This window comes from Aedes albopictus, unplaced genomic scaffold (assembly GCF_035046485.1).
Source record: "Aedes albopictus strain Foshan unplaced genomic scaffold, AalbF5 HiC_scaffold_213, whole genome shotgun sequence".
NCBI classification, from domain to species: domain Eukaryota; kingdom Metazoa; phylum Arthropoda; class Insecta; order Diptera; family Culicidae; genus Aedes; species Aedes albopictus.
The window spans coordinates 5077-32498 of NW_026916995.1; the positions used below are offsets into that span (position 1 = coordinate 5077).

The 27422-nt window shown below is 40.0% G+C and overlaps 1 protein-coding gene across 1 annotated transcript; it reads right to left on the minus strand.

Annotated features, from left to right (window-relative positions):
• Window positions 1–1185: 1185 nt before the first annotated feature.
• On the minus strand, window positions 1186–27295 carry LOC134284498 (serine/threonine-protein kinase Tao-like; the record flags this gene model as incomplete). The annotated part of the gene is given in 2 exon segments (XM_062843438.1): window positions 1186–2196; window positions 26114–27295. A coding segment is annotated over 1 exon segment (446 nt), but the record flags the coding sequence as incomplete, so codon positions are not given.
• Between the last annotated feature and the right edge of the window lie 127 nt (window positions 27296–27422).

Genomic DNA, 27422 nt, shown 5'->3' on the forward strand with positions numbered 1-27422 from the left:
GTTCTACAAGAAAGTCACGGAGTAAATGTCACGGACTACCTTCGAAAAATGCCAATTATTGATATTCATGGTGAATATCAACCGTCATTTTTAAAGGTAGTTCATTACATTTATCTTAAATATTCGAAAACCAGCAGTTTGTCATTTTTTTTCCTGTAGAACTGGTCTAGCCGCACAAGTTTTTCATATACAATATTCTTAAGTTCAGCTGCTAAAATGTGCTGTAGGTTTTTGAATTTATATATGTGAAATTACATTTTAAGCACTAATAAGAATATTAAAAAAGTTTATTTTTCAAACAAGGACGGTTTTTAGCAAAAAAAAAACACTTTTTTTCACGAAAAAAAATGTATGAAAATAATCATAACACTGATATGATTTTTTTTCAATGTTGATCGTTCAAGGATACGACACATGAATAGCGAACACTCAAAATAAATTGGTTGGAATCGGTTTGAGAACTGTTTCTGTAATCGTAGTAACCGCATCGACGTTTCAAGTATGCACTACGCGTCCATAAGGAATGGAGGCGCAAAACGCTAAATCTTTGATTGTACTGCTTGCATCTTTTTAAAAATTTGACACAACATTCTTAAGAACCCATACTTCAAGATAAAAGGATAAAAAAAAATCAATGTTGTGCTCGGCTCAACATAACCCCTTAAAGGCTCATCCGGAATTATCCCATGCCAGAGCCGACAACACCCAAAGGACCACCTCGCGTATGAAAATCAGGGGTCAAATGCTTAACCGGAACCGTATCCTAGGGAAGAGGTTTTTAAAAATAATTTGTATTCTATTTTATTGAATTTCTGCTGAGTTCTTAAGGGAGTCCAGGTATGTTCATTAGTAGTACCATCTCATGAAAAAGTCTACTAGAGTATCTGGTGAATTTAAGTAAAGATTGCTAGCGATTTCTATTTGGAGGATTTGTAGGCAGCATAATACGAAATCTTTCAACAAACTTCAGCAAAGATTTCACCTGTGGCATGCCCTTTGATATTATTATCTTTTTTATCGGTTCTCTTCTAAAGCAAAGAATACGACAGAAATCTGGATTACTCAGAAGCCTATTGCGTATTCACGAACCTCTTAAACGTATGAAGTGAATCATCACCAGCACACTCAAGTACTCTATTCATAAAAAATGACCTGCCATTCCGCGAAAACCCCAGTCACACTTACCGATGAATCCTTCCAAGACTGTGCAGATAGCTTAATCCTCGTAGCACTCCATCACAAATGGCCGATATTTCTTCCTCCTTCAGGGGCCTTTTATGCACCTCGATGATATCGGAAGCCGATCCGACGCAGTACTCCATCACGAGCCACGCCGTGTTCTCGTGCAGGTAGCATCCCTTGTACTCGATCGTGTTGGGATGGTTCAGCTGCCGCAGGAAGCGGATCTCCTTCAGGATATCCTGCCACTTTTCCATGCTCTGTTTGCCCATGTAGGACATCTTCTTGATCGCGACAATCTCGCGCGTGAGATTGCATTTTGCGTAGTAGACCGCACCGAACGATCCATGGCCAATTTCGCGCAGATCTTCGAATATCTTCTCCGGGTCATGTTTATTGAACAGCTCGGCAATCTCGGGATCCTTCAGGCTTCCCGGCCTCATTATAGGCATACTACTGTCGGCAGTAGTACTGCTGCAGCGGGGAAGCAAGAGGACACAGACACAATTTTACACACTTTTGAAATAGGCTTTCTTCACAATCTTCACTCTCACATCAATTGATGCACCGTCTTCGATCTGAATTCGGTACCCCCGCGGTATCATCAACTACAACAACCAAGCGGTGATGTTTTTTTATGTTCTTCCTTCACTGGTGCTTGCACTTTCACGATTAAACCCCCGATGGCGACAATGACGAACTGTGCACCATCCGTTTCCTTTCCACCACACTACCGCACTACCCTTCCCGATTATTGTCATGTGTGTGTTGTTTGCTAATTGATTAGACCACTCGGTGCCACACCGGATCGGACTATTTCTGCTCTAACACTACGTTGTCGTCGTCGTCGTCTGAACACTGCACTGCCGCCTTGTCACTACTGGTGGGATGACTAACTTGATCGGATCCTGGCCACCTTCGTCTGTACATTTTCACGGGTGGGGATGAGTGGTACAGCTTCTGTGTCAAACTGCGAATCCGGATCGGTTTGATTAGTGTGCGGGTTTTTTTAGCAACCTGGGAAAGATAGGGAAAAACATGAATTAGAATAGTTGGCGAATGCAGAACATACCTCTATGAGACATCTAGAGATCTATCAAATCTTAGATTATATCAGTTGCATCTAAATAATGAACCATGGGCCACATGCGGCCTTCAATAGTTTTATTTTTTCGCGGACCGTGAATCGTTTTTGGAACCATGTGTGACACTCAGCGAAGTAAACTACCGAATTTCATCAAAATACTCTATGAAATTTAGCCATAACTCATAAACTCATGAAAAGAGCAGAAAAATCACAAAATGATGCAGACTGGAATCGATCCATGAACGTCGAGATCACTGAGCTCGTGCCCAGCCCACGCGGCTATCGACGCTTGAGAATATCGTGTTGCTAAATGTGTATAAAAGCCAAACTGTGAGTCGATTCTGCGTCATAGACCGACCTTATGAAAATCGTTCTAGCCGTTATGAATTGTTTGAAGGCCATTTCATAAGTTAGACCTTATGATAATCTTAGGTTTATTTGCCTGTGTGAACATCAACCGGGAAACTTTAACGATGAACCATTCGTTATCGTTGAAATCATCGTCTTCATCAATCATTTGGAAGCGGTTTTTTCATTGGTCATTGTTTTGATTTACATACAAAGGAAAACCTGCTTTCTATTTCCAAAAAAATAATGGATTAAGTCTAAATTAGAAGGTTAAATTATAACTATAACTCGAGTTTTGAGATAAAAACCCTTCAAGTTATGGATTCAGGATACTTTTCAGACGAAATTTTGATCATGGTAGCATTTATTGCATTCTTCTAGAAAATAAGAGCAGATGGTTTATCGGACTACTATTTGAAGGTTTCCGATAAGATCATAGGCAAATTTTCAAAAAGATCCATCGGGAATTTTGTTGTCCCAAAGTATTATGAGAAATGCGGTAAGCCGATGATCATTTTTGGTGTAGAATCATGCCCTGAGTTCGAAAACGCGAAAGAAAAAAATTACAGTAGAGCGGAAATTTTTTCGACTTTTCATACAAGGTTGATGATTATTTTTTTTTTTTTTTTCAAAGTGATTACGGCGGTAGCAACACTGTGCTTATGTTCTACACCGCACCCTTTCCCTACATTTGCTTCTAGGAGCCTCTATTTTTGTTTCAACACACAGAAGTACGTAGGCGTGTGTGGCCCAAGTCGACACTGTTTTGGCCTGCGTTGAACAAAAATAGTTTTAATAAAAGTTTCCCCTTTTATCTTTTTGTCAATTGGTTTTTTGTAGTATGGTCCATGTAATTAGTTAGGTTCTTGTCAATTTGTCAGTTATTCGAAGTAAATCTCCAAGGTAATAGTCAATTAAGTCATTCTGATCTGTTCTATCACAGCAGCTTTAGTCTTTGCTACATTGAAGTGTAGTTTTATTGGAAATATCCTGAATGTCGTTATTGAAAAGAGACGTCTAGAACTGTGTCCTGCTAGTTGTTCCGTCATGCACATACGTCATGTCTTAATATGTAATGCTTAGGAGATTAACGAAAACACGTGTGTTCGGTCAGATGTCCATTGCGTGGAAAGTCAAGGAAATAGGTTTGTTATGTAAGCCTCGCTTGAAGCACTGCCCGTGAGAACCCTGTCATCTGTACACCAGCTAATCCGTATCTTCGTACACAGCTAAATACTGTACTGTCAACCGGCGAAAAGCCTACGGGTAAATATTAAAAAATGAATAATAATGCTGTCTAGCGCATTGTTTCCTATCGGCCACTGTTGTAGTCTAGTCCCAACTGCAAGATTTTTTCCAATCTTAGCGTCAATTGTCTTCTAGATACTTCTAGATAGATTCATCGAATCAGTCGAACCCGTATGTTAAAATATAGTCGATTCTGTGTCAAATTGTTTTCTTGATTTCTACTTCTCTGTGTTCATCTCTAGTGTCCTTAAATTGTCATCGGTCCAAAACCCACATAAACATGTAACTGAACTTCTGATATTTTTTCTGTTGGTGTCATAGCACCATCTAAGAGATAAACAAAAATACGCCAAGTTGGTCAGTTGACTTTAATAAAACAAAAATGGCTTGCCAACTATTATGTATTCATCCCCCTACAAATACTATGAAAAATATTCAAATTCGTTCTGTCCTATCGGTCCTACCAAGATAAACCATGTCATATTCTCATGCGCGGCCTAGAAATGTCAACCTAGTCATACAAAAGTAACGTTGTTCAGTTAATAAAAAGCAATCAGTTTTTCGTCCAAACTGTCACGTCGAACGCATTGACGTCAACAATGCGTTTAAGTGTTCGCACGTTAGCTTCGAATCTATCAGCACAATTAAGTGCTGCAAATCTCCTTCCCACTATTAATTTTTCGGTTGATTTTAATTGCTTTATTTAAAGAAAATATAATCAAGTACCTAAAATTCGAAAAAGCGACTATGACATTAATAAAATACTAATCAAAATCAACCGAGAAACGTGGCAAATAGAGCCCAAACAACATTTTGAAGTCAGCTGGCTGTAAAAGGTTCCAAAACCAGTCACAAATCCAATAAAACTTTTATTAGGATTTGTAACGATCATCAAAACCTTCTCAAATTCAACCGATTTGGAACTATTGCTTGGGAATAGACTCTACTGAGCCCTGGCGGTTCCTCCGTGTTTATCGAGCATGTCTGATCAGCCATACTCCATCTGCAGCAGCCGATTCGCGATGAACCGTTGGAGGCGCATTAAAGTGTTAAAAATGTGATATGTTTCACTAAAGAACACTACATTACAATAATCAAAATGAAACTCCTTCACTTTAATACCGTCAACCCCTGCGAACTTGGCCAGGGACTTTTCATACAAGGTTGATGATTATAAATCGATTTTTGTTCTATTTTTAAGCAAAGTCGCTCACTTCAAACATCTCCCTCATCAATGCTCCGATTGAGCTGAAATTTTTACTGTAACTCGCCTACATATGATATGTCAAATAAACGTCGAGAGAGAATTTTTAAGTTGTGTTTTTTTTCTTATTGAAAAAAATACATTTCCTCAAAAAATTTTGGGAAATTTGCTAAATTTTAAGAAAATCGTCCCTAAAACTCGCCAATATCTTGAATTTTATCAATCTGACGCAAAACCTATATTCAGATGATCGAATGGTATTGTATTCTGCTTTTAATTTATGGAAAGAGATTTAAAATTTTTTGAACAAAACGCAATATAGGGGAAATTACCTATTCTCGGCCGTTTTGTTCTCTTCGTCTTGGGGGGTTTTTAGAACCCTATTGAACTCAGAGTTGGCCTCAAATCCTTCCCAACTAAGCTGAATGATATGGCCAAGTTTCAAGCAATTTGGTTGACAAAAACCCCCCATGACGAAGAGAACAAACCTGCCGATAATACCCAATGTCACCCTATTTGGATTTTAGTAAATTACATATTTTGAAAAGTTGCAAAACTCGATATTGAGCTAAAACTCAAAAACTGTTCTACTTCAAATTTTTTGAAGGTCAGTTTCGAAATCAGCACTAAATTGTGCTTCAAATATTTTGGTCGTTGACAGAAGTTCACGACTTTCGTTTTATTTTGTAAACTTGTGTATTTAGCATGACCATGCTCAGGGTGACGGGTTTGGTTACCGGCCAGTTATGGAACTTTTCGTAATGGAAATTTCCTTGACTTCCTTGGGCATAGAGTATCTTCGTGCCTGCCACACGACATAGACATGCAAAATGGTCATTGGTAGAGAAAACTCTCAGGTAATACTGTGGAAGTACTCAATGAGTACGAGTGAAGGAATGCAAGATCTTCAAGAAGATGGATCGCGATAAATGTTGGAAAGTGGTCCAGAGACATTATCTTTGCCAGATCTGCCAAGGAAAGCATGGAAGAATGCCATGTCAATCCACGGCACGTTGTGACGTGCTGCGCTGCTAAATGCGTCATCATCCGCTCGTGCACTCCGACTCGGGAAGTTCACCGACCTAACTAAGCTGACGCCACAAGGAGGTGAGGTGCCAGAGAGAAATTCTACCAAAGGTGTAAACAAACACTCGTCACCCCTGAAGCCCCACTCTATTCCTCTTGCAGCTGGGGCTTTTCTGCAAGGGACGTAGTGTGGAAATATTAGTCTTTATCGACGAGGATTCGTCCGTCACGCTTTTGGAAAAGATCCTAGCCGATACTCTTCCGGCCGAAGAACTCCAGGTATACTCATCGGAGCAAAGAATACCCACATCAGCACCACCCAAAAAATACGAGAATGTCGCGTAGGAGAACTTATAACGGCGAAGTCTCGCCTTGGATGGGCTACATACAAATCGAAGGCAAACGGATCAAGGTTTGCGAGATGCAATTTCCATTTTGTGGGTGTAGCGCTGACAATAGTTTACACGAGCTAGTCAAGAAGTGTTTAACGGTGGAAAATATGGGCGTTTCGATAGATCAGAGTCTTGAATCGGTCGAGAACAAGCGGGCGAGAGCACTGTTCGAAAAAACCAACCCGGCGAGTTGAAGGCGGATTCAGGATCGGGCTACTATGGCGCTACGACTACGTAGAGTTCCCCTATAGTTGTGCAATGGCGGCGAGATGGTTACGGTACCTGGAAAGGCACTTAAACGCGGATCCTATCTTGTTCGAGTGTGTTCAGCGCAGGTTACGGAATAACCTACTGAAGAGGTACATTCACCAGGTCACCAGGGAGGCGTTGCCTGCTGTCATACCAGAGAAAGCTGTGGTATCTCTTGGTCGGAATAGTAAGGAACCCGAAGAAGCCAAACAAGATTAGAATCGTGTGGGATGCAGCCGAAGTGATGTACGGTGTTTCACTGAACAGCATGTCGATTTTTTTTCCCTGTTGGGGAAATTAAGCCACTGCGTCCTAAAGGCTGAACTTTTGTGGCACAGCATGTCGATAAAAGGGCCGGATTTGGTTCAACATCTTCCCAAAGTTCTTATGGGATTTCGGGAACGAAGTCCGCCGTTATTATCTTACCCAAGGAAGTGCGACGGAGGCGATACGTCGACGATTATCTGCATAGTTTTGACAGCGAGGAAGACGCGTGCTAGGTCATAGATGAAGTCAAGCTAGTCAAGCAGTTCTCAGGGTGTCCATTAAACTTCGGTTTTCCGATTCCCGGATTTTTCCCGGATATTACCAAACGCAAATTATTATTCTTGTAGGATACTACTTGGTGCATTTTGTATACACGGTTGGTCTAAAACTTGATACAAATTTTCACGATTTCCTGATTTTAAAAATTATTATAAAAAAAAACAACTAACTCTACAATCACCGACGTTAATATTCCTTTCTTACACGAAATTTGGCATGCAAGTCTTTGAATGAGTGTAATCAGCTTTGTAACTTTTAATTCCGCCCTCTAATATTAGAGTTGCGGAATTAAAAGGTACAATCCGAGAAAATGTAACGAATAACACATTCAGATATTTCAAATTTATTTACTGATGAACATAACTGATATTGGTTTGATTGAGATAAGAGGTAAAACAACAGAAATAATATTACAATTTAGTTTGGAGAATTGCTTAATAATAGCTCATTATACATGATAAGAACAATATCTACCAAGATTTGTTGACCTTTTTTCCTTGAAAATAAAGAAAAAAAGGCAAACAGCTAGCATCAAAACTTTGCCCTTATGATCCACAGGCGGCAGTGCTTACCACTTAACTGTAGCTCACTGTTGTTTTTGGCGAAAGTCATAAAAAATCGGTGTTACAAATATCGAAACATTTTTGGTGAACTACCTGGTCTTCAAAGAAAATCGATATATGATCATATATCTCGCGTTACATTTGAAAAGGGCCTATCCCTAAAATGTAAACAAATCGATTTTGATACCTTTCCATAGCATCCCCCAACAGTAACACACTGTGCAAGCATCACCCGCCTAATCGTTAATCTTATCAGAATAAACCCCACCTTCAAAACGGCCGATCATTGCTTTTTTTTTCAATCATTTATAAGCTCGTGCTCCAAATGGGCCAGTAACGGTAAAATTTTGTTTTCATTTGTTGGTCCTCTCGTTTAAAGGGCCGACAACCGAAAATTTTCCGAACGGCTCTCAGCCCGAGCGCCGAGAGAGAGAATTCTCTCTCTCAAAAACGGCCAAGCCTTGATACGATGTCAACAACGGACTCACACGGGGGGCCAATCCACGCTAAGAAAATTTTAGAAAGACTCACAATAAGGCGTACACCGGGAGAAATTTTTCAAATAAGCTTAACATGTTTATCTATAATTTTTCATACTTTTTTGATAATTTTTAAAGCAAACTTGATTATTGAAGCAAAGATACATCTATTCTTGTGTCATTAAAACGAAAAACACATTGAAAAATCCGAAAAATGTGAAATACGAATAGGAAATGTGATGGAAAATGTTTGCATCGATTTTTCTCAATGTTTACGTTCTGGGGATAGGCCCTTTTCAAATGTAACGCGAGATATGTTTTATTTGCTATATTTTGTGAACACCTTTATGTAATTTTTTGTTCTGCTTCCATTGTTATTTTAAACAACTTTCTTGCTGAATCCAAAATCTCTTGACACCGATTTTCACCGAATATTATAGAAAAAAAAAGATTTCTTCTCCAATACATTCAACATTTCTTCCTTCAGGAAATACTCCGTGGGTACTGTCAAGAAATCTCCCAAAAACCTACAACTTCTTTTAAAACGCTGTCTGTAATATTGCCTGAAAATATCAGGGATTCTATGGGATACTCTTCCGGGGGTTCGAGTAATGCTTCCAGAAAGTCACATTTTTTCGATAAACTTTCAAACATTTTTTCACACATTCCGTTGAAGATTCTTCTGTAGATTATGCTATTGAACTCAGGAAATCTGTTAAAAATTTCTTAGAGGATTCCATCAGAGAGTCTTTCAGGAGTAGCTGTTTTGGAATATTCACTAGAATTCCCTGTGTTACTCACTCACTCTATAGATTTTCATTTGAATGTTGCCTAATTGTCCTTCAAAACTCTGTACAGAATGAATATGTACAATTTCGCTGTGTATTCTGTTAAGACATTTTCAAGATTTTTATCCTTAACTTCTACCAAAGGGATCAAATTTAAGGGACCTGGTATAGTTATATAGAGTTCTACTAACAATGTCAGCAAAATTCCCCCAGGAAACGTAAAAATCTCTTTGCCGGAAGTAACGTCTGCAGGTTTACCGACTTCTCCAGGAATTCCGAGAAGTCCTTCATGAACTTTTTTGGTATTTTCGCTAGAATTTTGCTGTCAGGATTTTCCTAGAAAAAGACTCAAAAAGTCTTTCGGGAAATCTTCAAGAAATCTGAAAAATTTCACCTGAGAAGAATTCAGATTTATTTTACATCAATTTATCAAGATCCAATATCCAACACAAACTACTAAAATATTTGAAAGGCTGCCTGTCTATGAAATCAGGCAGTCGGTCACTCTATTGCTATCATTCTATTCAAGACTTGCTGGTCACTAATGCAGTACAGACACCATAAAGATTTTTTCCCGGTGCCTTTTACAATTTCCCGTGTTTTTCCCGTATTTTTCCCGGTGATTTCGAATTCCCGGGTTTTTCCCGGTTTTCCCGTATTTCCCTGGACACCCTGAGTTCTCCAACGGGTCGGGAAAACATCTAGCGATTAAAATCTGTTCGGAACAATATAGTTGATGAGCTCATTCTGGAACGTTGGCGACTATGGACGTCGAAGTTCAAGGAGCTCGAAAAGATTCAAATCCCACGTGCCTACTTCCCGGCCGTGGCAGCGTCCAACATTGAAGACTTGCAGCTTCACATCTTCGTCGATGGCAGTGAGACTGCATAGTGCATACTCGTGTGTTGCCTACATCAGGGTCACAATTCACGGGGAATACCATTGTGCGATCGTCGGCGGGAAAGCAAAGGTAGCACGGATAAAGCGCTCTCGATCCCAAAATTGGAGTTCCAGGCTGTCTTGATAGACTGTTTGCTGATGAAGACGCTCTGCAACAGTCACAATCACCTATTCAAAAACCGTGTAGTCCTGGTTCCATACCGACCCCCGAAGCTACTGACAATTTATCGCCTGCAGTATAGGGGAAATTCTCTCGTCTTGCGGAATAGCGATACGTCCAATCGAAGGTCAGTACCTGACAGTCGGTGGTTGAAGGGGCCGGGTTGTTTGTGGAAACCTGAGGAATGTTGGCCACGTCAGGACGAACCCGAAGCAACAATCGTCGATATTAGATCATGTCATGAACATTCATCCTTCAACGGAACACAGCGAAACCATCGATTGGAGCCGCTTCTCCAAATTCGATCGGCTTAGGCGGACTATTGCCTATATCATCCGCTTCGCAGACAACTGTCGCCAGGAGCCGACGAAGCAGCAACTATAGAACCTGCATACTACTTTTTTATCAATTTCTTTATTTGAAAGGCCTAGACGCCCGAAGGCTTTACGAGGCCAATAAAACCATTTTAATTTTAAAAAGATAAACTAATAGAATCACAGCCACTCTGTAATTCCTGAGTACCACATAACTTCTTCTTATCCTTTGCGCGCTTGGTTGACAGCCGCCGTTTGTTGGTTCCGTCATTGGTCTCATATGGTGAAGATGAGCTGTCGTGTCCGTCGTCGTCCTCGTCATCGTCATTGTCTCCATTCGTGCTCTATTGGTCTACTTGGTCGGCTTGGTTTGCAGGCACAATTGTTTTTTGTCTTGCTCGATAAGCGCACGCTTACTTCTCGCCACTATTTCGATGAACGTTTCACCTACTCCAGGGGAGGATGGGGTCGATTGACTACTGCTCATCGGTGGGAAATCGGCGTCGGAGAATATTTGCTCGCTTGATTGAGCTGTTGCTGCTGCTGCTGTTGTGCTTGTTTCGGGTTGTGGTGCGGTCGCTTCCAAACATCTCTGCCTGGGATGAACCGGCCTGGAGCACCATCTGCAGGTTCTAATTTGGTGCATGTGCTCCACATAGCAGACCTCGTCGGCTATCGTGAGATATGAAGGGATCGGGTGTTTGATCCGCATCAATAGTACTCGAACCCCGTTCGGTATGCCGACAAAATAATTCTTCCATCGTTCCGTTTGGATAGAAAAAACATCTCCGTACTTCTTCATGAAGTTAGCGACAGTGGTATGGGGGACAGAAGGAGGCAGGTCATGCACACGAACAGTCACTGCCTCGCTGTCCACATATACCGGGACTTTAAACGGTTTGTCTTTCCAGACAAAGGCCCGCTTGATGTTGTGCGCTTTTTCATAGTGCAGCGCCGTATCGTGGTTCACCATTTCAATGTATACACAGTTGCGCGTGTTGTGCAACTGGATACTTTTCACATCAGAAAGATTTAACTGCAGTTCACTTTCTAGAAAGTGTTCGACTTTGCGAACATCGGGTCGCCCGGGAACAACACTAAAATCAACAATTAGTGTGTTTTTTCTAAAACCACTCATTTCACCGAATTAATAGCACGGGAGTTCTGATGAAAACGTCTGAAGGCTACGAGTGTAGGCTGTCAACTGACTGCATACTACTCAGGAGGAGCTCAATAAAGCTGAGAACGTAATCTGGCAGCTGGTGCAATATGCTGGGTTCCCTAGAAAGATGTTTCAACTCAAAAAGCCGAAAGAAGGACAGAAGTTGATTCTGGGCCGAATCAGCCCGACATACAAGCTGTTGCTGTTCATCGATGAGTGCGTTGTAGCTCTAAATGAACACGACTATTTCCGGTGCGATCTTCGTACCGTTCGACACCAGATTCCCGATAATCCTGCCGAAAACACATCGGCTAACCAATCTAGTCGTTGAGTGGTCCCATCGACACCATCTTCACGCAAATAACGAGACGGTGATCAACGAACCAACTTCCTGGGTGCGAGTCAAGAACTAAAACAGCAGATACAAGAGAAGAATCAACAACTATCCACCGTCTTCACCAATGCTGCTACCAAAGTGGTAGTTCAACCCGCCATCGGCCCCTCACATGTGGGGATCGTGGGAGAGACTCTTCAGGTTCATCAAGATTGCCTTGCGGCCATAACGACTACCAGAAACCCGAACGACGAGACTCTTCTGACCTTTATTTATTAAAGTAAAAGGAATATTCAACTCTAGACCCCTGACCTAAGTGCCATTGGATGCAAAATCGGAAGCAGCTCTAGCGCCTAACCATTTATTGCTGCTGGGCTGCTGGGAGTGACTCACCCGCTGGAGGTTATTCCAGATCGCCCGGAGTCGATCAGAACTAACTGGAGACTGATTCAACAATCAGCCGCCATAATACGCGATTTGCAGCTGCAGTTCTCCAACGTCGGTCACGCCCAACGCGCGCCAGATCACGCTCCACCTGGTCCACCCATCGTGCTCTCTGCAAGTTAGCAAGTCCAACTTTGCAGGGTTGTTGTCCGTCATTCTTGCAACATGCTCCGCCCACCGTATCCGTCCAGCTTTAGCCACTTTCAGGATGTTGCAGCGAAGTGCAGGAAGTTGTTCACTTAAAGTGCAGCGAGCTCGTGGTGCATCCTTCTCCGTCACACACCGTTCTCCTGCACGCCGCCGAAGATCGTTCTTAGCACGCGTCGCTCGAAAACTTCGAATGCTTGAAGGTCCTTCTCGAGCATCGTTCATATTTCGTGTCCGTAGAGAACCACCGGTCTCTTGTACATGGTACATTTGGTGCGGGGATGAATCATTTTTGACCGCAGTTTCTTCTGGAGCCCATAGTAGGCACGACGTCCACTGATTATGCGCCTTCCTATTTCAGGGCTCATGTTACTGTCAGTCGTTAGCAAGGAACCGAGTTAGACGAACTCTTCTACCACCTCGAAAGTATCCCCGTTTATCGTAACATTGCTGCCAAGGATTGTCCTGCCTCGCTCAGTCCAACCTACCAGCATGTACTTTGTCTTAGACGCATTCACCACCAGTCCGACCTTTGCTGCTTCACGTTTCAGGCGGGGTGAAGTTCTGTCACCGTTCCAAATGTTATTGTTAGTAGCAATGATATCCATGTCATCCGCAAATCAGACAAATTGGCCGGATTTCGTGAAGATCGTACTCCGGCTGTTGAGCCCGGCTCGTCGCATAACACCTTTCAGGGTGATGTTAAATAGGCAGGAAAATCTATCACCTTGTCGTAGTCCCCGTCGAGATTCGAATGAACTGGATAGTTCACTCGAAATCCTTACACTGTTCTGCACACCGTCCATCGTTGCTCTTATCAGTCAACTTGAACAGAATAGAATAAAGATCGTTGAAGAACGAAGAAGCTGAAGGTAACACAGAACCATCGAAAGGGCTGGACCTGAAACGAGACCAGGCAATAGGTAGCTCGATATGGGGCCAAATCGGACCAGCTGCTGATTGGTTGATTTCATGCTATTAGAAAAAAGCAAAAACCATCCGACCGTTCCCCACCGCGTGTGGACAGTGTTGTCAAAAGCGATTGAAAATACGGTCCGCATACATTTTCATTATGGTAAAAGTGCATTATAATAATGAAAGAGAATTATTTTTTTCATTCGTAATAATTAATTGAATGTATTGAAAATTTAACAAAAAATTCAACATTCAAAATCTGTTATTACGGAGATTGTTTCAACTGCTCGGGGGGTTGCTTTATCAATTCAATCCTACTCAAAATGAAACATGAAGCGCGGTTTGTTTTGTTCACTATTTTTTGTATTTTTGTTAGAAATGAGTACTTTTAATAACATAACACCAAAAGAAGGCAATGAATCGGTGCCTTCTCGCTTCTTTTCGATGATGAATTTGGGAGTAGTCCTATTTTGAACAATTTGACCTTGTTTGTTTTGTAGCTGATGCCACAAAAAAAATATTTAGCTTAAATTAAAACCGAAGACGTTTCTTCTCGTCAAAATGTAAGCCTAATCTTTCACCAGGAAGCAGAATTACAGCATCTCAACGGTGACTTTTTTGTATGAAAATCGTGATAGAAAGAAAAAGAATTATGTTTACAAATATCATTTAGAACTAATCCTTCATTAGTTTTGATTTACGAACACGCTATGGATAATCAATTACGGAAGTTTCCTTCATTTGCCCGTCCCCTAAACTCATGCCAATTTTTTTTGGGCACTTCTCATTCATGTTTCATCCGTAAAAAAAACTTGAATCTTGAAGCAACATAAAATGTTTGGCAGCACTAGCCCGAACGACGATCGGAGCGAAACGTAAATAAACAACAAACATTTTGGAAGGAAAGAAGCCAGTTGTCCGGTCTCGTCTCAGGGCTGGACGTGCATTACGTGTCACGGAATCCTTTTGCCAAAGGGCCGTCAAACGTTGATCGACGTCAGTTTCCAAAATTCCTGCTAATCATTCTCAACACCACCCAGGTAACCAATATCTCTACTAACAAATACCCCATCCATGCGGGTTGTGGGGACACAGAGTGCTCTCGGTCTCAAATAGCAACAACCATAACACTCTAGCATTCCTTTCCATTCTTCAGTGACTGTAAGGACTTGGCCGGCGCCGGTGTTGATCCAAAATGTATGAGCTGCTTAAATTGTACTTTAAGAATAAGTGGAGTGTCCCAGTCCTTATTCAGTTGGATCTCAGTTCAATGCATACCAGAGCAGTTCAGATCAATCGCAGATGAGCGACTATTGACATGTACAGTCAGTGTGTAAGCTAAAGCTAAGCTAATAAGGGACGGCATAGTATCTAGTTTTCACATCCACGAGCTTGTACAGAAAAAAAAACAAAGAAACGCCATATGATCCATGCAAATCCACCGATATAAACAATATCGAGCGTTAGTGACTAATTAGCCAGTTGTCGCTATTCTGCTGGCAGCTCTACATTTGAGAAAAGATCAACAGCTCTCGATGAAGCAAGATAAATCCGCGCTTGTGTAATGGGAAATATACAGCTAGGTACGTATGGCAAAAGCGCGGCGATTATATTTAGCGAGGAAGTGCACACAGCCACTGCGGCTCCGATTTATCTTCGTACGGTGCTAAATATTCTGATTCATGGGGCTGCCTGCCCATGTCATTACTGCGCGCATCGTAACACAAAGTCATTGTTATCGAATTTGAATCTTTCACATTCTGCCGCAGCTGACTTGTTTCGTCTTCTGGCAAATCCCGCTTTTCGAATTTGCATTGCCAACTAGCCACCACAGTCAGTCATTATTGGCTGGCTGGCTGGCTGGCAGCTCAACGACCTTGTTTTTGAATTCCGCGGTGAGCACTAGTAGTAGGCAGCAAAACTAGCCGCCACCAAATGCAGCAAGCCGTTCGAAAATAAACATCTAACGCATAAAGAACAAATAGAAAACAAACTATTTCCATCGAAATTAACAAGCGCACAGACATAACAATGACACGCCAAACGGCCTTGAAATTCTTCGCAAAAGTAAAGAGAAAAGAATCGGAATCCGAAAAAAAAAACTAAAGGTGCCCGAGTGTTAAACGACCACGACCGAAAATAGTAGTTATCTACATGGGTAGATACGATAAAAGCTATGAATCGCCGTAAGAAAGATGCGGCAAAATGCAAAAAGAAATAACAACGGTTTCCACTGTTATGTGAGAACCTTTTTGAACGACCTGATGCCGACACTTGGCGGTGGTGGTGGATGTGTCAGTGCCAATCCAATAGGGCTTCCCAAGAAATGGATACCTGCTACCAAAGAATAGGATGGATGAAGTAGTAGGAACACTTCAGTGCAATGACAAAGATGAAGGAGGAAAACAATGATCAAAAGGGAATTCTTGTTTCGCATGTCGATCCTTATATTATTGTAAAATGCACTCGTATTATGATGTTGTGTTGATTGCATAATATCAAAGATGAGATCGATTACCACCAAGGTGAACAAAGTTCCGTAATTCTAAATTTTCCTAATTTTTCCAGACAACAGACAGTAGACACCATGGAAACCTACGTGATTCTTCGATAATATTCGAACAGTATTTCTCGACATTGCAATGCATTGCGTTGTGAAATTCTCTTTGGAAAATAATTGAATTTATTTCTGCCAGAATCCCGTGTATATTTACCTAAAAATGAAAATGAAAATAATTCGCCTTGACGGAGGCTCTCTGAGAGAATTGCGCTGTGCGTGAAATCATTTTTTTTAACATGGGAAAGGATAGGAACTGCATTTTCTAATGCTTCTAAAATATTTTAGGGACTTCAGATTGAAAAAAGTGTTAATGTTTTGCAATATACTTTCAATTAGCTACATTGTAACTGGTTTTAGACAAAAGTTTTTAAATCACAATGTTATGTCTATAATATAGCGTATCAAAATCTCATTCGATAACATTAAGAACGTTTTGCTTGAAAAAATTTTTATAAAGATTTAGAAACATTTAAAATGCAGCTCCTATCCTTTCCCATGTTAAAAAAAATTGTTTTCACGCAAGCGCAATTCTCTCAGAGAGCCTCCGTCAAGACGAATAGTATTTTTATGTGAATTCTTTGATGAATGTTTGTAATGATTTCTGGTTAACTTTATTATTAAGCTATCGCTGTGAATACACAAGTAGTCATTAAAAAAATTCTAGGAAAACTGTTGGAGAAGATTTTTTGGCGTTTCTGCAAAAACCAATTCAATAAGATTTTATTAGCAAAATTCTTGATTTTTTGCAATATTCTTTACGTTTTTACAGGTTGAGTTTTTCTTCAAATCCAGTTAAAAACGTATTTTTTTCAACATAAACATTTTTTACTAAGTATAAGATCTAGTTAAGCATCCGGATAATGAAAAAAACTGTCATCCGAATAATCTCTATCAAAAAATAAATCATTTGTAATATGATCAAATCTTCGATGTACTATATTGCAAGTAGTGAGCTGGATTTTTGTATGATCAATTCTCTGTTTCTGCAATGAAATGTTGCAAACAGCGTGGGTATTATAATTTTTTGTCTAACTTGATGCTGTTTGAGTAAAAGTTTGAGTATCAGGTATGTGAAGGCCGGCTCCAGGGTCGGCTGAGTCGGCAGTGGCCAGTCAATGCTTTGACCAGAATGCTGCAATTCTGCTTTGCCAGATTTGTGATATACTGCGCCACCCTCAGAGATGGTTCAGTACAATACAATTTGAATTGACGACATGACTCCAAACTATTCCAGTATTGTCTGTGTTGAGTGGCAGCCCAGGTGTGAATCTGAAGCTTTACCCAACACTTCGATATCGGAATAGCTAACTCAGAGCCAATGAAGTCATGTGATGCTCCAGTGCGAGCTAGCTCATCAGCCATTTAATTTCCAACGATGGAAGAATGACCAGGTACCCATACAAGGTGAACAGCATTTGCTGAATTCAGCTCCTCGATTTGAGTTCGACAAGCGATAACTATCTTCGACCTGGAGTTGGCCGAAGCAAGTGCTTTAATAGCAGCCTGGCTATCTGAACAGAAGTATATAACTTTGCCCATTACGCACTGCTGAAGTGTCGATTGCACTCCGCACATAAGAGCAAAGATTTTGGCCTGAAAAACGGTGCAGTGTCAACCAAGTGAGTAAGACTGATACAGCCTTAGCTCACGAGAACAAACACCAGCACCTGCTCGACCTTCGAGAAGAGAGCCATCAGTGTAACATACGATGCCGTCTGAAATACTTCTTTCCAAATATACAGTTGTCCACTCTTCCCGGAAAGGGAATTTCGTGGAAAATGTCCTATATGAGAAAATACAAGCAATTGTAAGATCACTTGGAGCAAGGACAATGTTGTCCCAATTCACCAAAAATGAAAACAACTAGGTGTGTGTTGATGTGCGGATCTCAGGAGTTTCCTCTAGTAGACTGAGTACGTGCAAGAAAGTGTTTCTTGTTTGAGATGAATGTGTAGTGGGGCAACTTCAAAGAGAACTTTTAGCGCTGCCGTGGGAGTTGAAGAGAATGCTCCAGACATCGCCATTAAGCACATCCTTAGAAGATGGCATTACTTTAATTGGATCGTTCTCATTTTGCCCTTTTGCCACCACACAAGACATCCATAAGCCAATATTGGCCGAACAACAGTTGTGTATAACTTGATATACTTGGGTTTTAGACCCCAAGTTGTACCAAAGGTTCGCCGGCATTGCCCGAAGGCCATACAAGCTTTCTTGATTCTGACCTCAACATGAGGTGTCCAGGAAAGCTTGGAATCAAGAATGACTCCAACGTACTTTACCTGTTCAGTCACTTTGATTTCAGAATCAAAGAGACGTAAAGGTCGAACACCATTACGGTTTCGCTTTTCCGTGAAAAGAACAATAGATGTTTTACTCGGATTTACCGAAAGGCCATATTGGCGACACCAACCCTCAACTACCTGAAGAGCGTTTTGCATCAGATCGAAAAGGATGCTGATGCACATACCGACTAACAATGTTAGGTACCCGTCGGCAAAACCATAAGTAGGAAACCTGCTATTATTGAGTTGCCACAATAGCGTATCTGCTACGAGATTCCACAAAAGTGATAAGACTCCCCCTTGGGGGCATCCACAAACACTCAATTTCCCAATCGCCGCTTGACGCAATGTCGAGAAGAGATGTCGGTTTTTGAGCATTTGGTAAATCCAATTGGAAATCATTGGAGATACAGTATGACCCATAAAAAAATGCGACATTCCATTTTTTTTGCGGTATTTGATGATTTTTAATGAAATAATCCTAATGAATTAAACTTTTTTGGATTAGGATATAATAAGGAGGTCATTGTCATACAGGATCTCTAAAATTTTTGTCAAAATATTCATTGGGAACGTATGTATATGGGGTACCTTATAATTGTTAACATTTTCTAAATAAAATCAAGTTTTCCTCTAATTTTCAGAGCAAAATGAACTAAGATAAAAACTTTTAAACACATGGAAACCATGAAGAAATATGTACTCTTTAATACGCCCATGTTTGAAAAATATTTCAAAAATTATTTCAAATGTTTAGAAAACAAAAACTAAAAAAGGTGCTACATATAAAAAACCATATTTAAGATAAATTAATAAAAAACTTAACACTGATTGAACATTTTTCAAAACAATTTTTTGTCGATGAAGGCATATTAACCTACCTTTATGATAGGTACAAAAACTAAAAAAGGTGCTACTTATAAAAAACCATATTTAAGATAAATTAATAAAAAACATAACACTGATTGAACATTTTTCAAAACAATTTTTTGTCGATAAAGGCATATTAACCTACCTTTATGATAGGTACAAATACTAAGTACTTAAAAACAATTTCATGCTTAAAACCAGTGAAGAGAATTGTCAGACAAAAAAAGCACAAAACATGCAACAAAGAAGGCATGACGATTACTCTTTATCCCTACTGGTAACAGATAATGACATGATCTCAAAAATTTTTGTTGCAGACAAAACGGAAGCTGAATTTGTTGCGTACTTTTCAACTCGTGAATAATCAATTATTACAAACCCAAAGTCGAAACTGTTTGATGATAGATCTTCAGCAGAGTTACAGTGTTTACTTACTCGAAGTTACCGTTCAAAAATCGCAATGCAAGGCTGAAAAATCTCTGAACTCGTGGTGTACGATGTTTATCCTATTATTTTCAAGTTGGGACAATCTTATGTCGCATTGGGTGGATTGTCGCAACAAATACAGTTAGCGACATTGTCATTATTGTTGCGCGATAGTTGAATTTTGATTCACTGCTTAAAACATAATATTTTCTAAATATTATCATTTGTCAAATAATTCAATTTTCAGAAAATGTTTCTTAATTTGTAAGTTAATATTTTTTTCGTTCTTGCCCGACAAACCAACGAACTCCTAAAGACCTTATCCAGTCATAAAAGTACTATTTTGAAAATAAAATTTGATTGAATGTGATTGAAAGCAATTGAAAGAAAATTATATCCTTAAAAAACGGCCTCTGGCGCGTGGACAATTTCGACATCCATATGTTCAACGTTATATTTCCAAACGTAAGTGCATGAAATCAGTCTATGTTCCTTTGCCATTATCAGATTAGTGGCTCTACTATACTATCCAATAGATACATACAAGGTTAATCAGTTCGAAGTAGGGGAACGATGACTTTGAAAACTGTCGCATTTTTTTATGGGTCATACTGTATACTATGACCCCGTGCGGCTTCCAATATGGCATCGAAAGGCACGTTGTCAAAGGCAGGGATATCTAAGAAAACACCCAACCGCGAGCATACATAAAACACAAAACGAAAGAGATCTTGCGTCACCTCGCAATTTAGAGAACTGGTGAACCAATACGCAATGTTACTTGCCTCTGATACCATGGACTCTATACATTGAGACAATACTCTGTGCCGACACCATCAGTGACGGACCGCACAATTCACGGGAAAAAATACTGAAACATGTTGTAAAACAAAATACTGTGCCCAGCACCTTGAAATGGCGGACTGTGCAATAATATAGAAAAATGTCATCGAAAAAAAATGTTTATAGCGAGAATTTTGGCCGACACATGACAAACTTTACAGTGCTTGCCGCGTAAATTCTCGAAAGATTGGTATAAGTAGTATATACAAACAGAAATAGGTAGTGGAAGAGATAATTTGCAAAACGAAATCTTGGATATTGACTAAAACAAAACACAAGTCGACACTCATGATGACAAACTATACAAATTCGATGAAAGAATATTGAACAGATACATACACACATAGACTAAAATTAGACACAAGCTATCATCTATGATGAATCAAGAAGTTAATGAAAACAGAGGCAATATAGAGGAGAGAAACAACAAGGAATAAATAACCGGATTACGCCACCGATTTCTGCTGATTTTCACTGCCACCTCGAACGCACTGAACTCTCAAAAAATGTCTCAGGATTTTAGGGAATATAAAACTCCCATAGATTTGCTCGTAAAAATACAAATAACACTAACACATTTATGGAGAAATTCTACTTGAAATCCGTTTTGGAAATCCTCATATCTGCAAAACGTTCAACATGATTGAATTGATGATTTTTTTTCACATTTGTTCTTCAGGAATCCTTTTCTTTTTTCATTCAAGACACCTTTATGAATATGTTTTTGAATCTATTTACTTTGTTTTTTTTTTTATTTTCATTTAACAGCATTTGGTGGGGCAGTAAGAGCGCAAGTCAATCCAAAGCCGATAATAAGGAGAGGTAATGGCTGAATAGTCTTTGCTAACCACACAAACGCCATGGGATAGGAAAAGGGTATTTTGGTGTAGGATTAGGATGTTGGTAGACTTGACAATATCAATGCTATTCAGATGCAAAATAATGTTAAGGCTCAATCAATCGTGAATCGCATATCTTACAAAACCAAAAACCAATAATCCACAAAATGCCAAGCAAGTCATAGAAAGAAAAAGCGCCCGATTGTTTGTTTTGTCAGTTATAAAAAACGGATACTCCTACCCTCTCCGACTCGCCAGTAATCCCGGAAAAAATGTCCCTTCAGTTCTGGAAAACATATTATTCCCAAATAAGCCTTCAATCAAATTTTCCGCGTGGTCTTGTAGTACCTCTAGATAAGAACCAGTCATTGCCATACATATTAAATGCCTGACATGACCCTATGGATAACATTTGCATATGTAAAAGCTTGCTGATGTGACTTTTCTCTCATCTCATGTGTGTCTTCAAAACCTTGTCAAGCTTAGAAAATTGAAGTTAATCAACAATACATTACAAGGTTCGAATTCCCATAGAATCAGATCATTCATTTGCATTACAACACCATAGGAGATAATATCACATTGACAGATTGCAGTACAAATGCAAGAGACCTCCCTTTTCCCTTCATCCGCAACCCGGGGACGCGCCCTGTTGGATTTCGAAAGCCTCGGAGAATATTACAAACATACAATGGCATTCCCACAAACTAACCCACATTGCCCATCCAGGGGCTTGACTGGGCCTATTATCCTCCCTTAGTTTGTAATATTCTCATCAACTTGGAATTATATTTTCCCGACACATAAATTACTTCGACAAATGTTCGATATACTAGGCAGCAGCATGATTAATATAACAATATCAGATGACTTGAAGATCGGATTTTACAGAATTGTTTGCCATTGATTATACATTCAGCTATTTCAATCATTACTGCAAAGCACATGGGCCTAATTAGACGCATATGAGTTCTGTATTTGACGCACTTCGTAAAAAATCGCATAAGTTTAATAAACCACAATAGGTATTTGTTGTTACACTCACCCTCGTTAAAATACAGAAATTCTTGATGTGCGTGGCCGGGAATAATGACATTTGTGATTTTGGTATTTTTGCTTAATTAAGATTGGAGCAAGATTTATTCCCCAGCCTTATTCCGAGAAGCAATCTGAGCAATCAATGTATCAAAAGGTACATGAATGTTGTTAATATACAATCTACGAAGTATACCGTAACTAACGCTAAAGCTAACGCAAAAGAAACTTTAAGGAGAATCTAGAATGGAATTCCATGTAGGATGAAGAAATCTGGGAATTCCTGGAAAATCTCAGAATGCATTCTTTAAGACATCCCAGGAAAATCTCTGGAAGAATCTATGAGGAACTTGATGGAGGAATCCTGACAAGTGCCCTTGAAATAATCAAAGACGGAATCTCTTTAGGAATCTCAAAATAAATTTCTGTGTGTCTTCGTGGTCATGAGGCTAGTGTCACCACGGATTTAGTCGCATCGTGCTGAGGAGCGCCGGTTCGTTTCGCGCCGCAGCTGTCAGGAAAAGTTTTCGGCTGTGCCACTGGACGTTGCATACTAGTCCTTGTCTTTTATAAACTTCTTGGAAGAACCCCAGAGAATCACCAAATACTCCATGGGAATCCAATATTTTTTTCTTCAGGTAACCTTTTTGTTATTCAATTTTTGAAACATGTTCCGTAAATTTCTGTTTGTTGTGTAATAAAGTTTTCAATAGGAGGCAATCAGTGATGTAGGGTAGGACGGGGCAAGATGGCCACCCGGGGCAACATGAGCACCCTTCCGTTTTACTATTTTTATGATGAATTTTGCCCAAACAACTTCATAATCCGTTAGAATAATGTTCATCCTGTTTGTAAACCTGAAAAAAAGGTACTTCATAATAATGAACGAATTAAAAAATATCGTCAAATTAGTCAATAGCATGGATTTTTAGCATTTTATTATAAAAAATCATCAGAATAAAATAAGGTTTTTATGTCAGAATCAAATTTTTACCATAATTCTGGTTATTAGCCAACATTACAAGCTTATTGCAAAGCATTTTAATTTACATTAGAAAATATTTTCTAAAAACAAACATTAAAATTTATTCAATTTTAGTTATTTAACTGTAGTGGGGCAAGATGAGCACCCATTATTCGCCATCAGGGGAATATAGAAAATATTTTGAAATTATTGTTATCCACTCAATAGTGCCGAGCATAGGTTTCCGTAACCTCTGCAACTATTTGGTTGCGTAAATTTCTAAAAATAAGCAACTTAATAATCGTTTATTGTTTTTCGGGTCATTTTGTATAAAGTATGTATTATAGAACCGCATTTTTTTCAATAATCGAAAAAAATGATAATTTTAGAACGTGATACCATAGCTATAAACAAGGTTTACTATATTAATCACTATGGCCAATTTATTGTTAAAATATTGGGATTTTAATGAAGTGCTCTACTTGCCCCGTAGGGGTGCTCTACTTGCCCCGTAGGGGTGCTCGTCTTGCCCCGTAGCATGTTCGAACTGACCATAAAACATCTTTTTTGTTTAGTCAAATAAATCATCCTTATTGTGAATTTTGAACTCTCCCATGTTTATGGGTGATAGAAAACATGATATAGAAAAGAACTACTGAGAGGTACTTTGAAAAATTGTGTTAACTTTCAATAAACTCAACGTGATGCTTAGGGTGCTCATCCTGCCCCGCCCTACCCTACTAGATTGAAAGTAGTGAGCTGGATTTTTGTATGGTGAGATAATCAATTCTCCATTTCTGCAATGAAATGGTGCAAACAGCGTAGGTTATATGATTTATTGGCTAATTTGATGCTATTTGAGCAAAAGTTTGAATAACTGTGTTGTTGTATTATTTTTTCCTGCAACTTCAACAACATAGCTATCCAAACTTTTGCTCAAACAGCATCAAATTAGTCAATAAATCATATTCAATTTCAATTCAATTTATTTTTCTGTAGTCAATAACACTATTTTAAAGAAAGAACTTAACATTAACAATTCAGAGATTTGGATAACCTTACAACTGAGAACAATTCAATTTCATTAATAGAGACGTATGTACAACATTTAGCTACGAGTAGCTTTTTTAGGGAAAACGAGTTTAAGATTGAAAAAACCCTAGATTTCGTGATTCTTAACGCTAATATCACAGATGTTGTAGGTGGAGTGCTTCGATGAGCGGATTTGCGGACATCGCACAGGAAGTCCTAAAGGATCTTGTAGCACGTTCGATGCTTGCGTCAATTGTATCGACACCAGCCAGCTTGTGGAGATCATCGGTCGGATACCACGGGTTCAGGTTGTAGACCATCTTGAGCAGCTTGTTCTGCTTCACCTGTAGTCGTTTACGGTGCGATTTGGCGCAGTTGCCCCAAACCAATAAATCATATAACCCACGCTGTTTCCACCATTTCATTGCAGAAATGGAGAATTGATCATCTCGCCATACAAAAATCCAGCTCACTACTTTCAATCTAGTACTTCACTGATTGCCTCCTATTAATTCCATAAAAGTCCCATAAGAAATTTATTCCAAATTAATAAAAAAACGAGTATTTTGATTTTTCAAGATCATGAAATATTGAAACAGAAATTACTATAACTCAAACCAATAGGTCTGATGCATCTTCGAAAACATTCTGCACTTTGAATAAACTATAATAGGAAGTACTCCAGTGAAATTCTTACAAGCGAGATGCCTGGAGAAAGTTTCAATGAAGCATTCTTGAAGACTACGCGGAGAGAAAGGAATTTTTGAGAATTCTTTTTAACAGCCATTGAAAAATTTTGAAATCTTCTTTCTTTTAGGCTAGAGATAAAAATTGTAAGAGCATGAGCATGAGCATAGATTTCATAGCACATTTCATAGTTGCTTTTTTTAGAAAATTGTAAGAAAAGTTAAACTTCTTTGACGCATTCTATGCCCAAAAATATGACGACTTTTTTGCTGGAATTTCTCCAGGTTTATACTGAAGAGTTTGTGAAATCTTTATTGATGCTTTATTGATATTAGAATTGGTGAAATGGAGACACTCTCTCTTGCGGAATTTGATTCCAGGGCATGCACTACAAAAGTTGAGCATTAGGGCACATTTGCCAAGTTCACAAATTCCCGATTCAGTTTAACTAATCAAAGATTCACCCAAAAATGTACCAGGAATTCCTCAACGATTCCTGTATAAAATGGATAGAAGTTGTACACAAATACATGGATAATTGAAATAACTTCTAAGAATTAGAAATCCTTCACACCGATCCTTCACACCGATCCTCCACAGTTCCATTTCAAGAGCTGCACAATACGTACCTCCAGAAACTTATTCAATGTAATAAGTTTATACAGTGTATTCTAAAACGCGTTACCACAACATATTTTATACAAGAAGTGACTATAGCCACAAGCACGTACGTCAACCACGCCACACCAGGAGAGTCATCGCGAAGAGCATCGACATTTAGCAGGAACGAGAATCAATACCCAACGACTGTGCTCATTCACTTCCGTCTGTAGCCGCCGCAGCAGCAGCGTTGAGCTTTGAATTGTGAGAATCAAGTTTCTTCGTACCACCACCTCTCCTTGCCACCAGAAAAGAAACGTCAAACATTCTAATTTTCTTCCTGTTGTCCCTCTTCGTGTACTTCCACTGCCGTATTATCGATCTAGCTGAAGCGAAGATCAAGACACCCAAACCCAAGACAAATGTCACCCGACAGAATTCCGTTCCGCGAGAGCCCCTCCCCGATGCGGTTGGATTTGGTACATACCTGCCAGCCGATCCAAGAAAAATCCCATCGTCACCTAATGCGGTAATTCTGGCGCAACCTCGATGAACAATAACTGTCGTTGTGTGGTGTTATCCGATAAGGAAATTTTCCGAGAGCTCCACAGCATATTTTGGGGAGCGCCTCCTCGACTACACTGGATGACGTTTCTTCTTGACACTACACACACGATCCGTTTCACACGCCAGACAATATTCCGAGACGGCCACTAATCACAGATGGGGTGGTGCCTCAATGCGGAATCACTGTTATCCCCGGAAGCAGGACACTAGCAGCAGTCTGCTGCTGGAGGGCAGTTCTGGCCACGGGGCCGCACTAGACTTTCTTCCCTTTCGTTTTGATTGGTTCACTTCGTTCCGTCGTCGTCGGAGCACAAAATGGCGATTGCACACAAAAAATATATACCAAATACACACCACTTCACACTGCAGTGTGTTGTGTGTTCACAAGGCAGCCAAAGGAGTGAACTACTGAAGGCAGCTCACGACGGACGTGATTGCGGTACCCCCGAAGGATTGGTTCTTTTCCCCTGATGTGGCCCGTGTGGAAATCCTTTTTCTTCCCTGGCGGAACTCTGCCTACGGGATTTTCCTTCTTTTCATTTCCCTTCGCCAAAACAGCAGATTACAACACACAATCCCCAACACCACCAGGATGAACGAATTAAATCACTAGAGGTATAAAGTGAAAATAAAAATCACTACATATTCTTGAATTTTTGCATTTTATACACACTCACACCGAGAGCGAAAATTTTATACTTCAAAAAACCATTGCCTTCGATGCTCGCGACGATGATAGCAGCACAGCAGCACTGACTGACTGAACTGACCGCGGAGGGCTGAGCCGAGCGTGAATCAATCGCCAGACATTTTTCTTTCCTGTCTTCGGTCGTTGTTCGATTTTTCGTCCTCGCCCTCTCGAGTTCCGAACGCACCAATCGCGGTTACTACCGGCGGAAATTGAACTCCAGCTCGCGTCCGGCCAGACCACCGTGGATAAATTCCTTTTCCAAGCCACTACAAAACGCCCCAAAAGCTTTTCGTCTTCAATTTTCGCACGACACACGCACGGACAACGAACAACGCGACGACGACTGCAAAATTTCTACTCTTCTGTGGCCTCTGCGCTGCGGGCTGGCTGAGTCTGACGATGATGACAGTCCTCCTCGCGTTTGACGCTTCTTTGAAACGATGATGATTGAAAAATCATGAACGTCATTTTCACTCGTTAATGATGACAGTTGGATGATGGCCACACTGCCACACGCTAAATGTACACTCAAAAACAT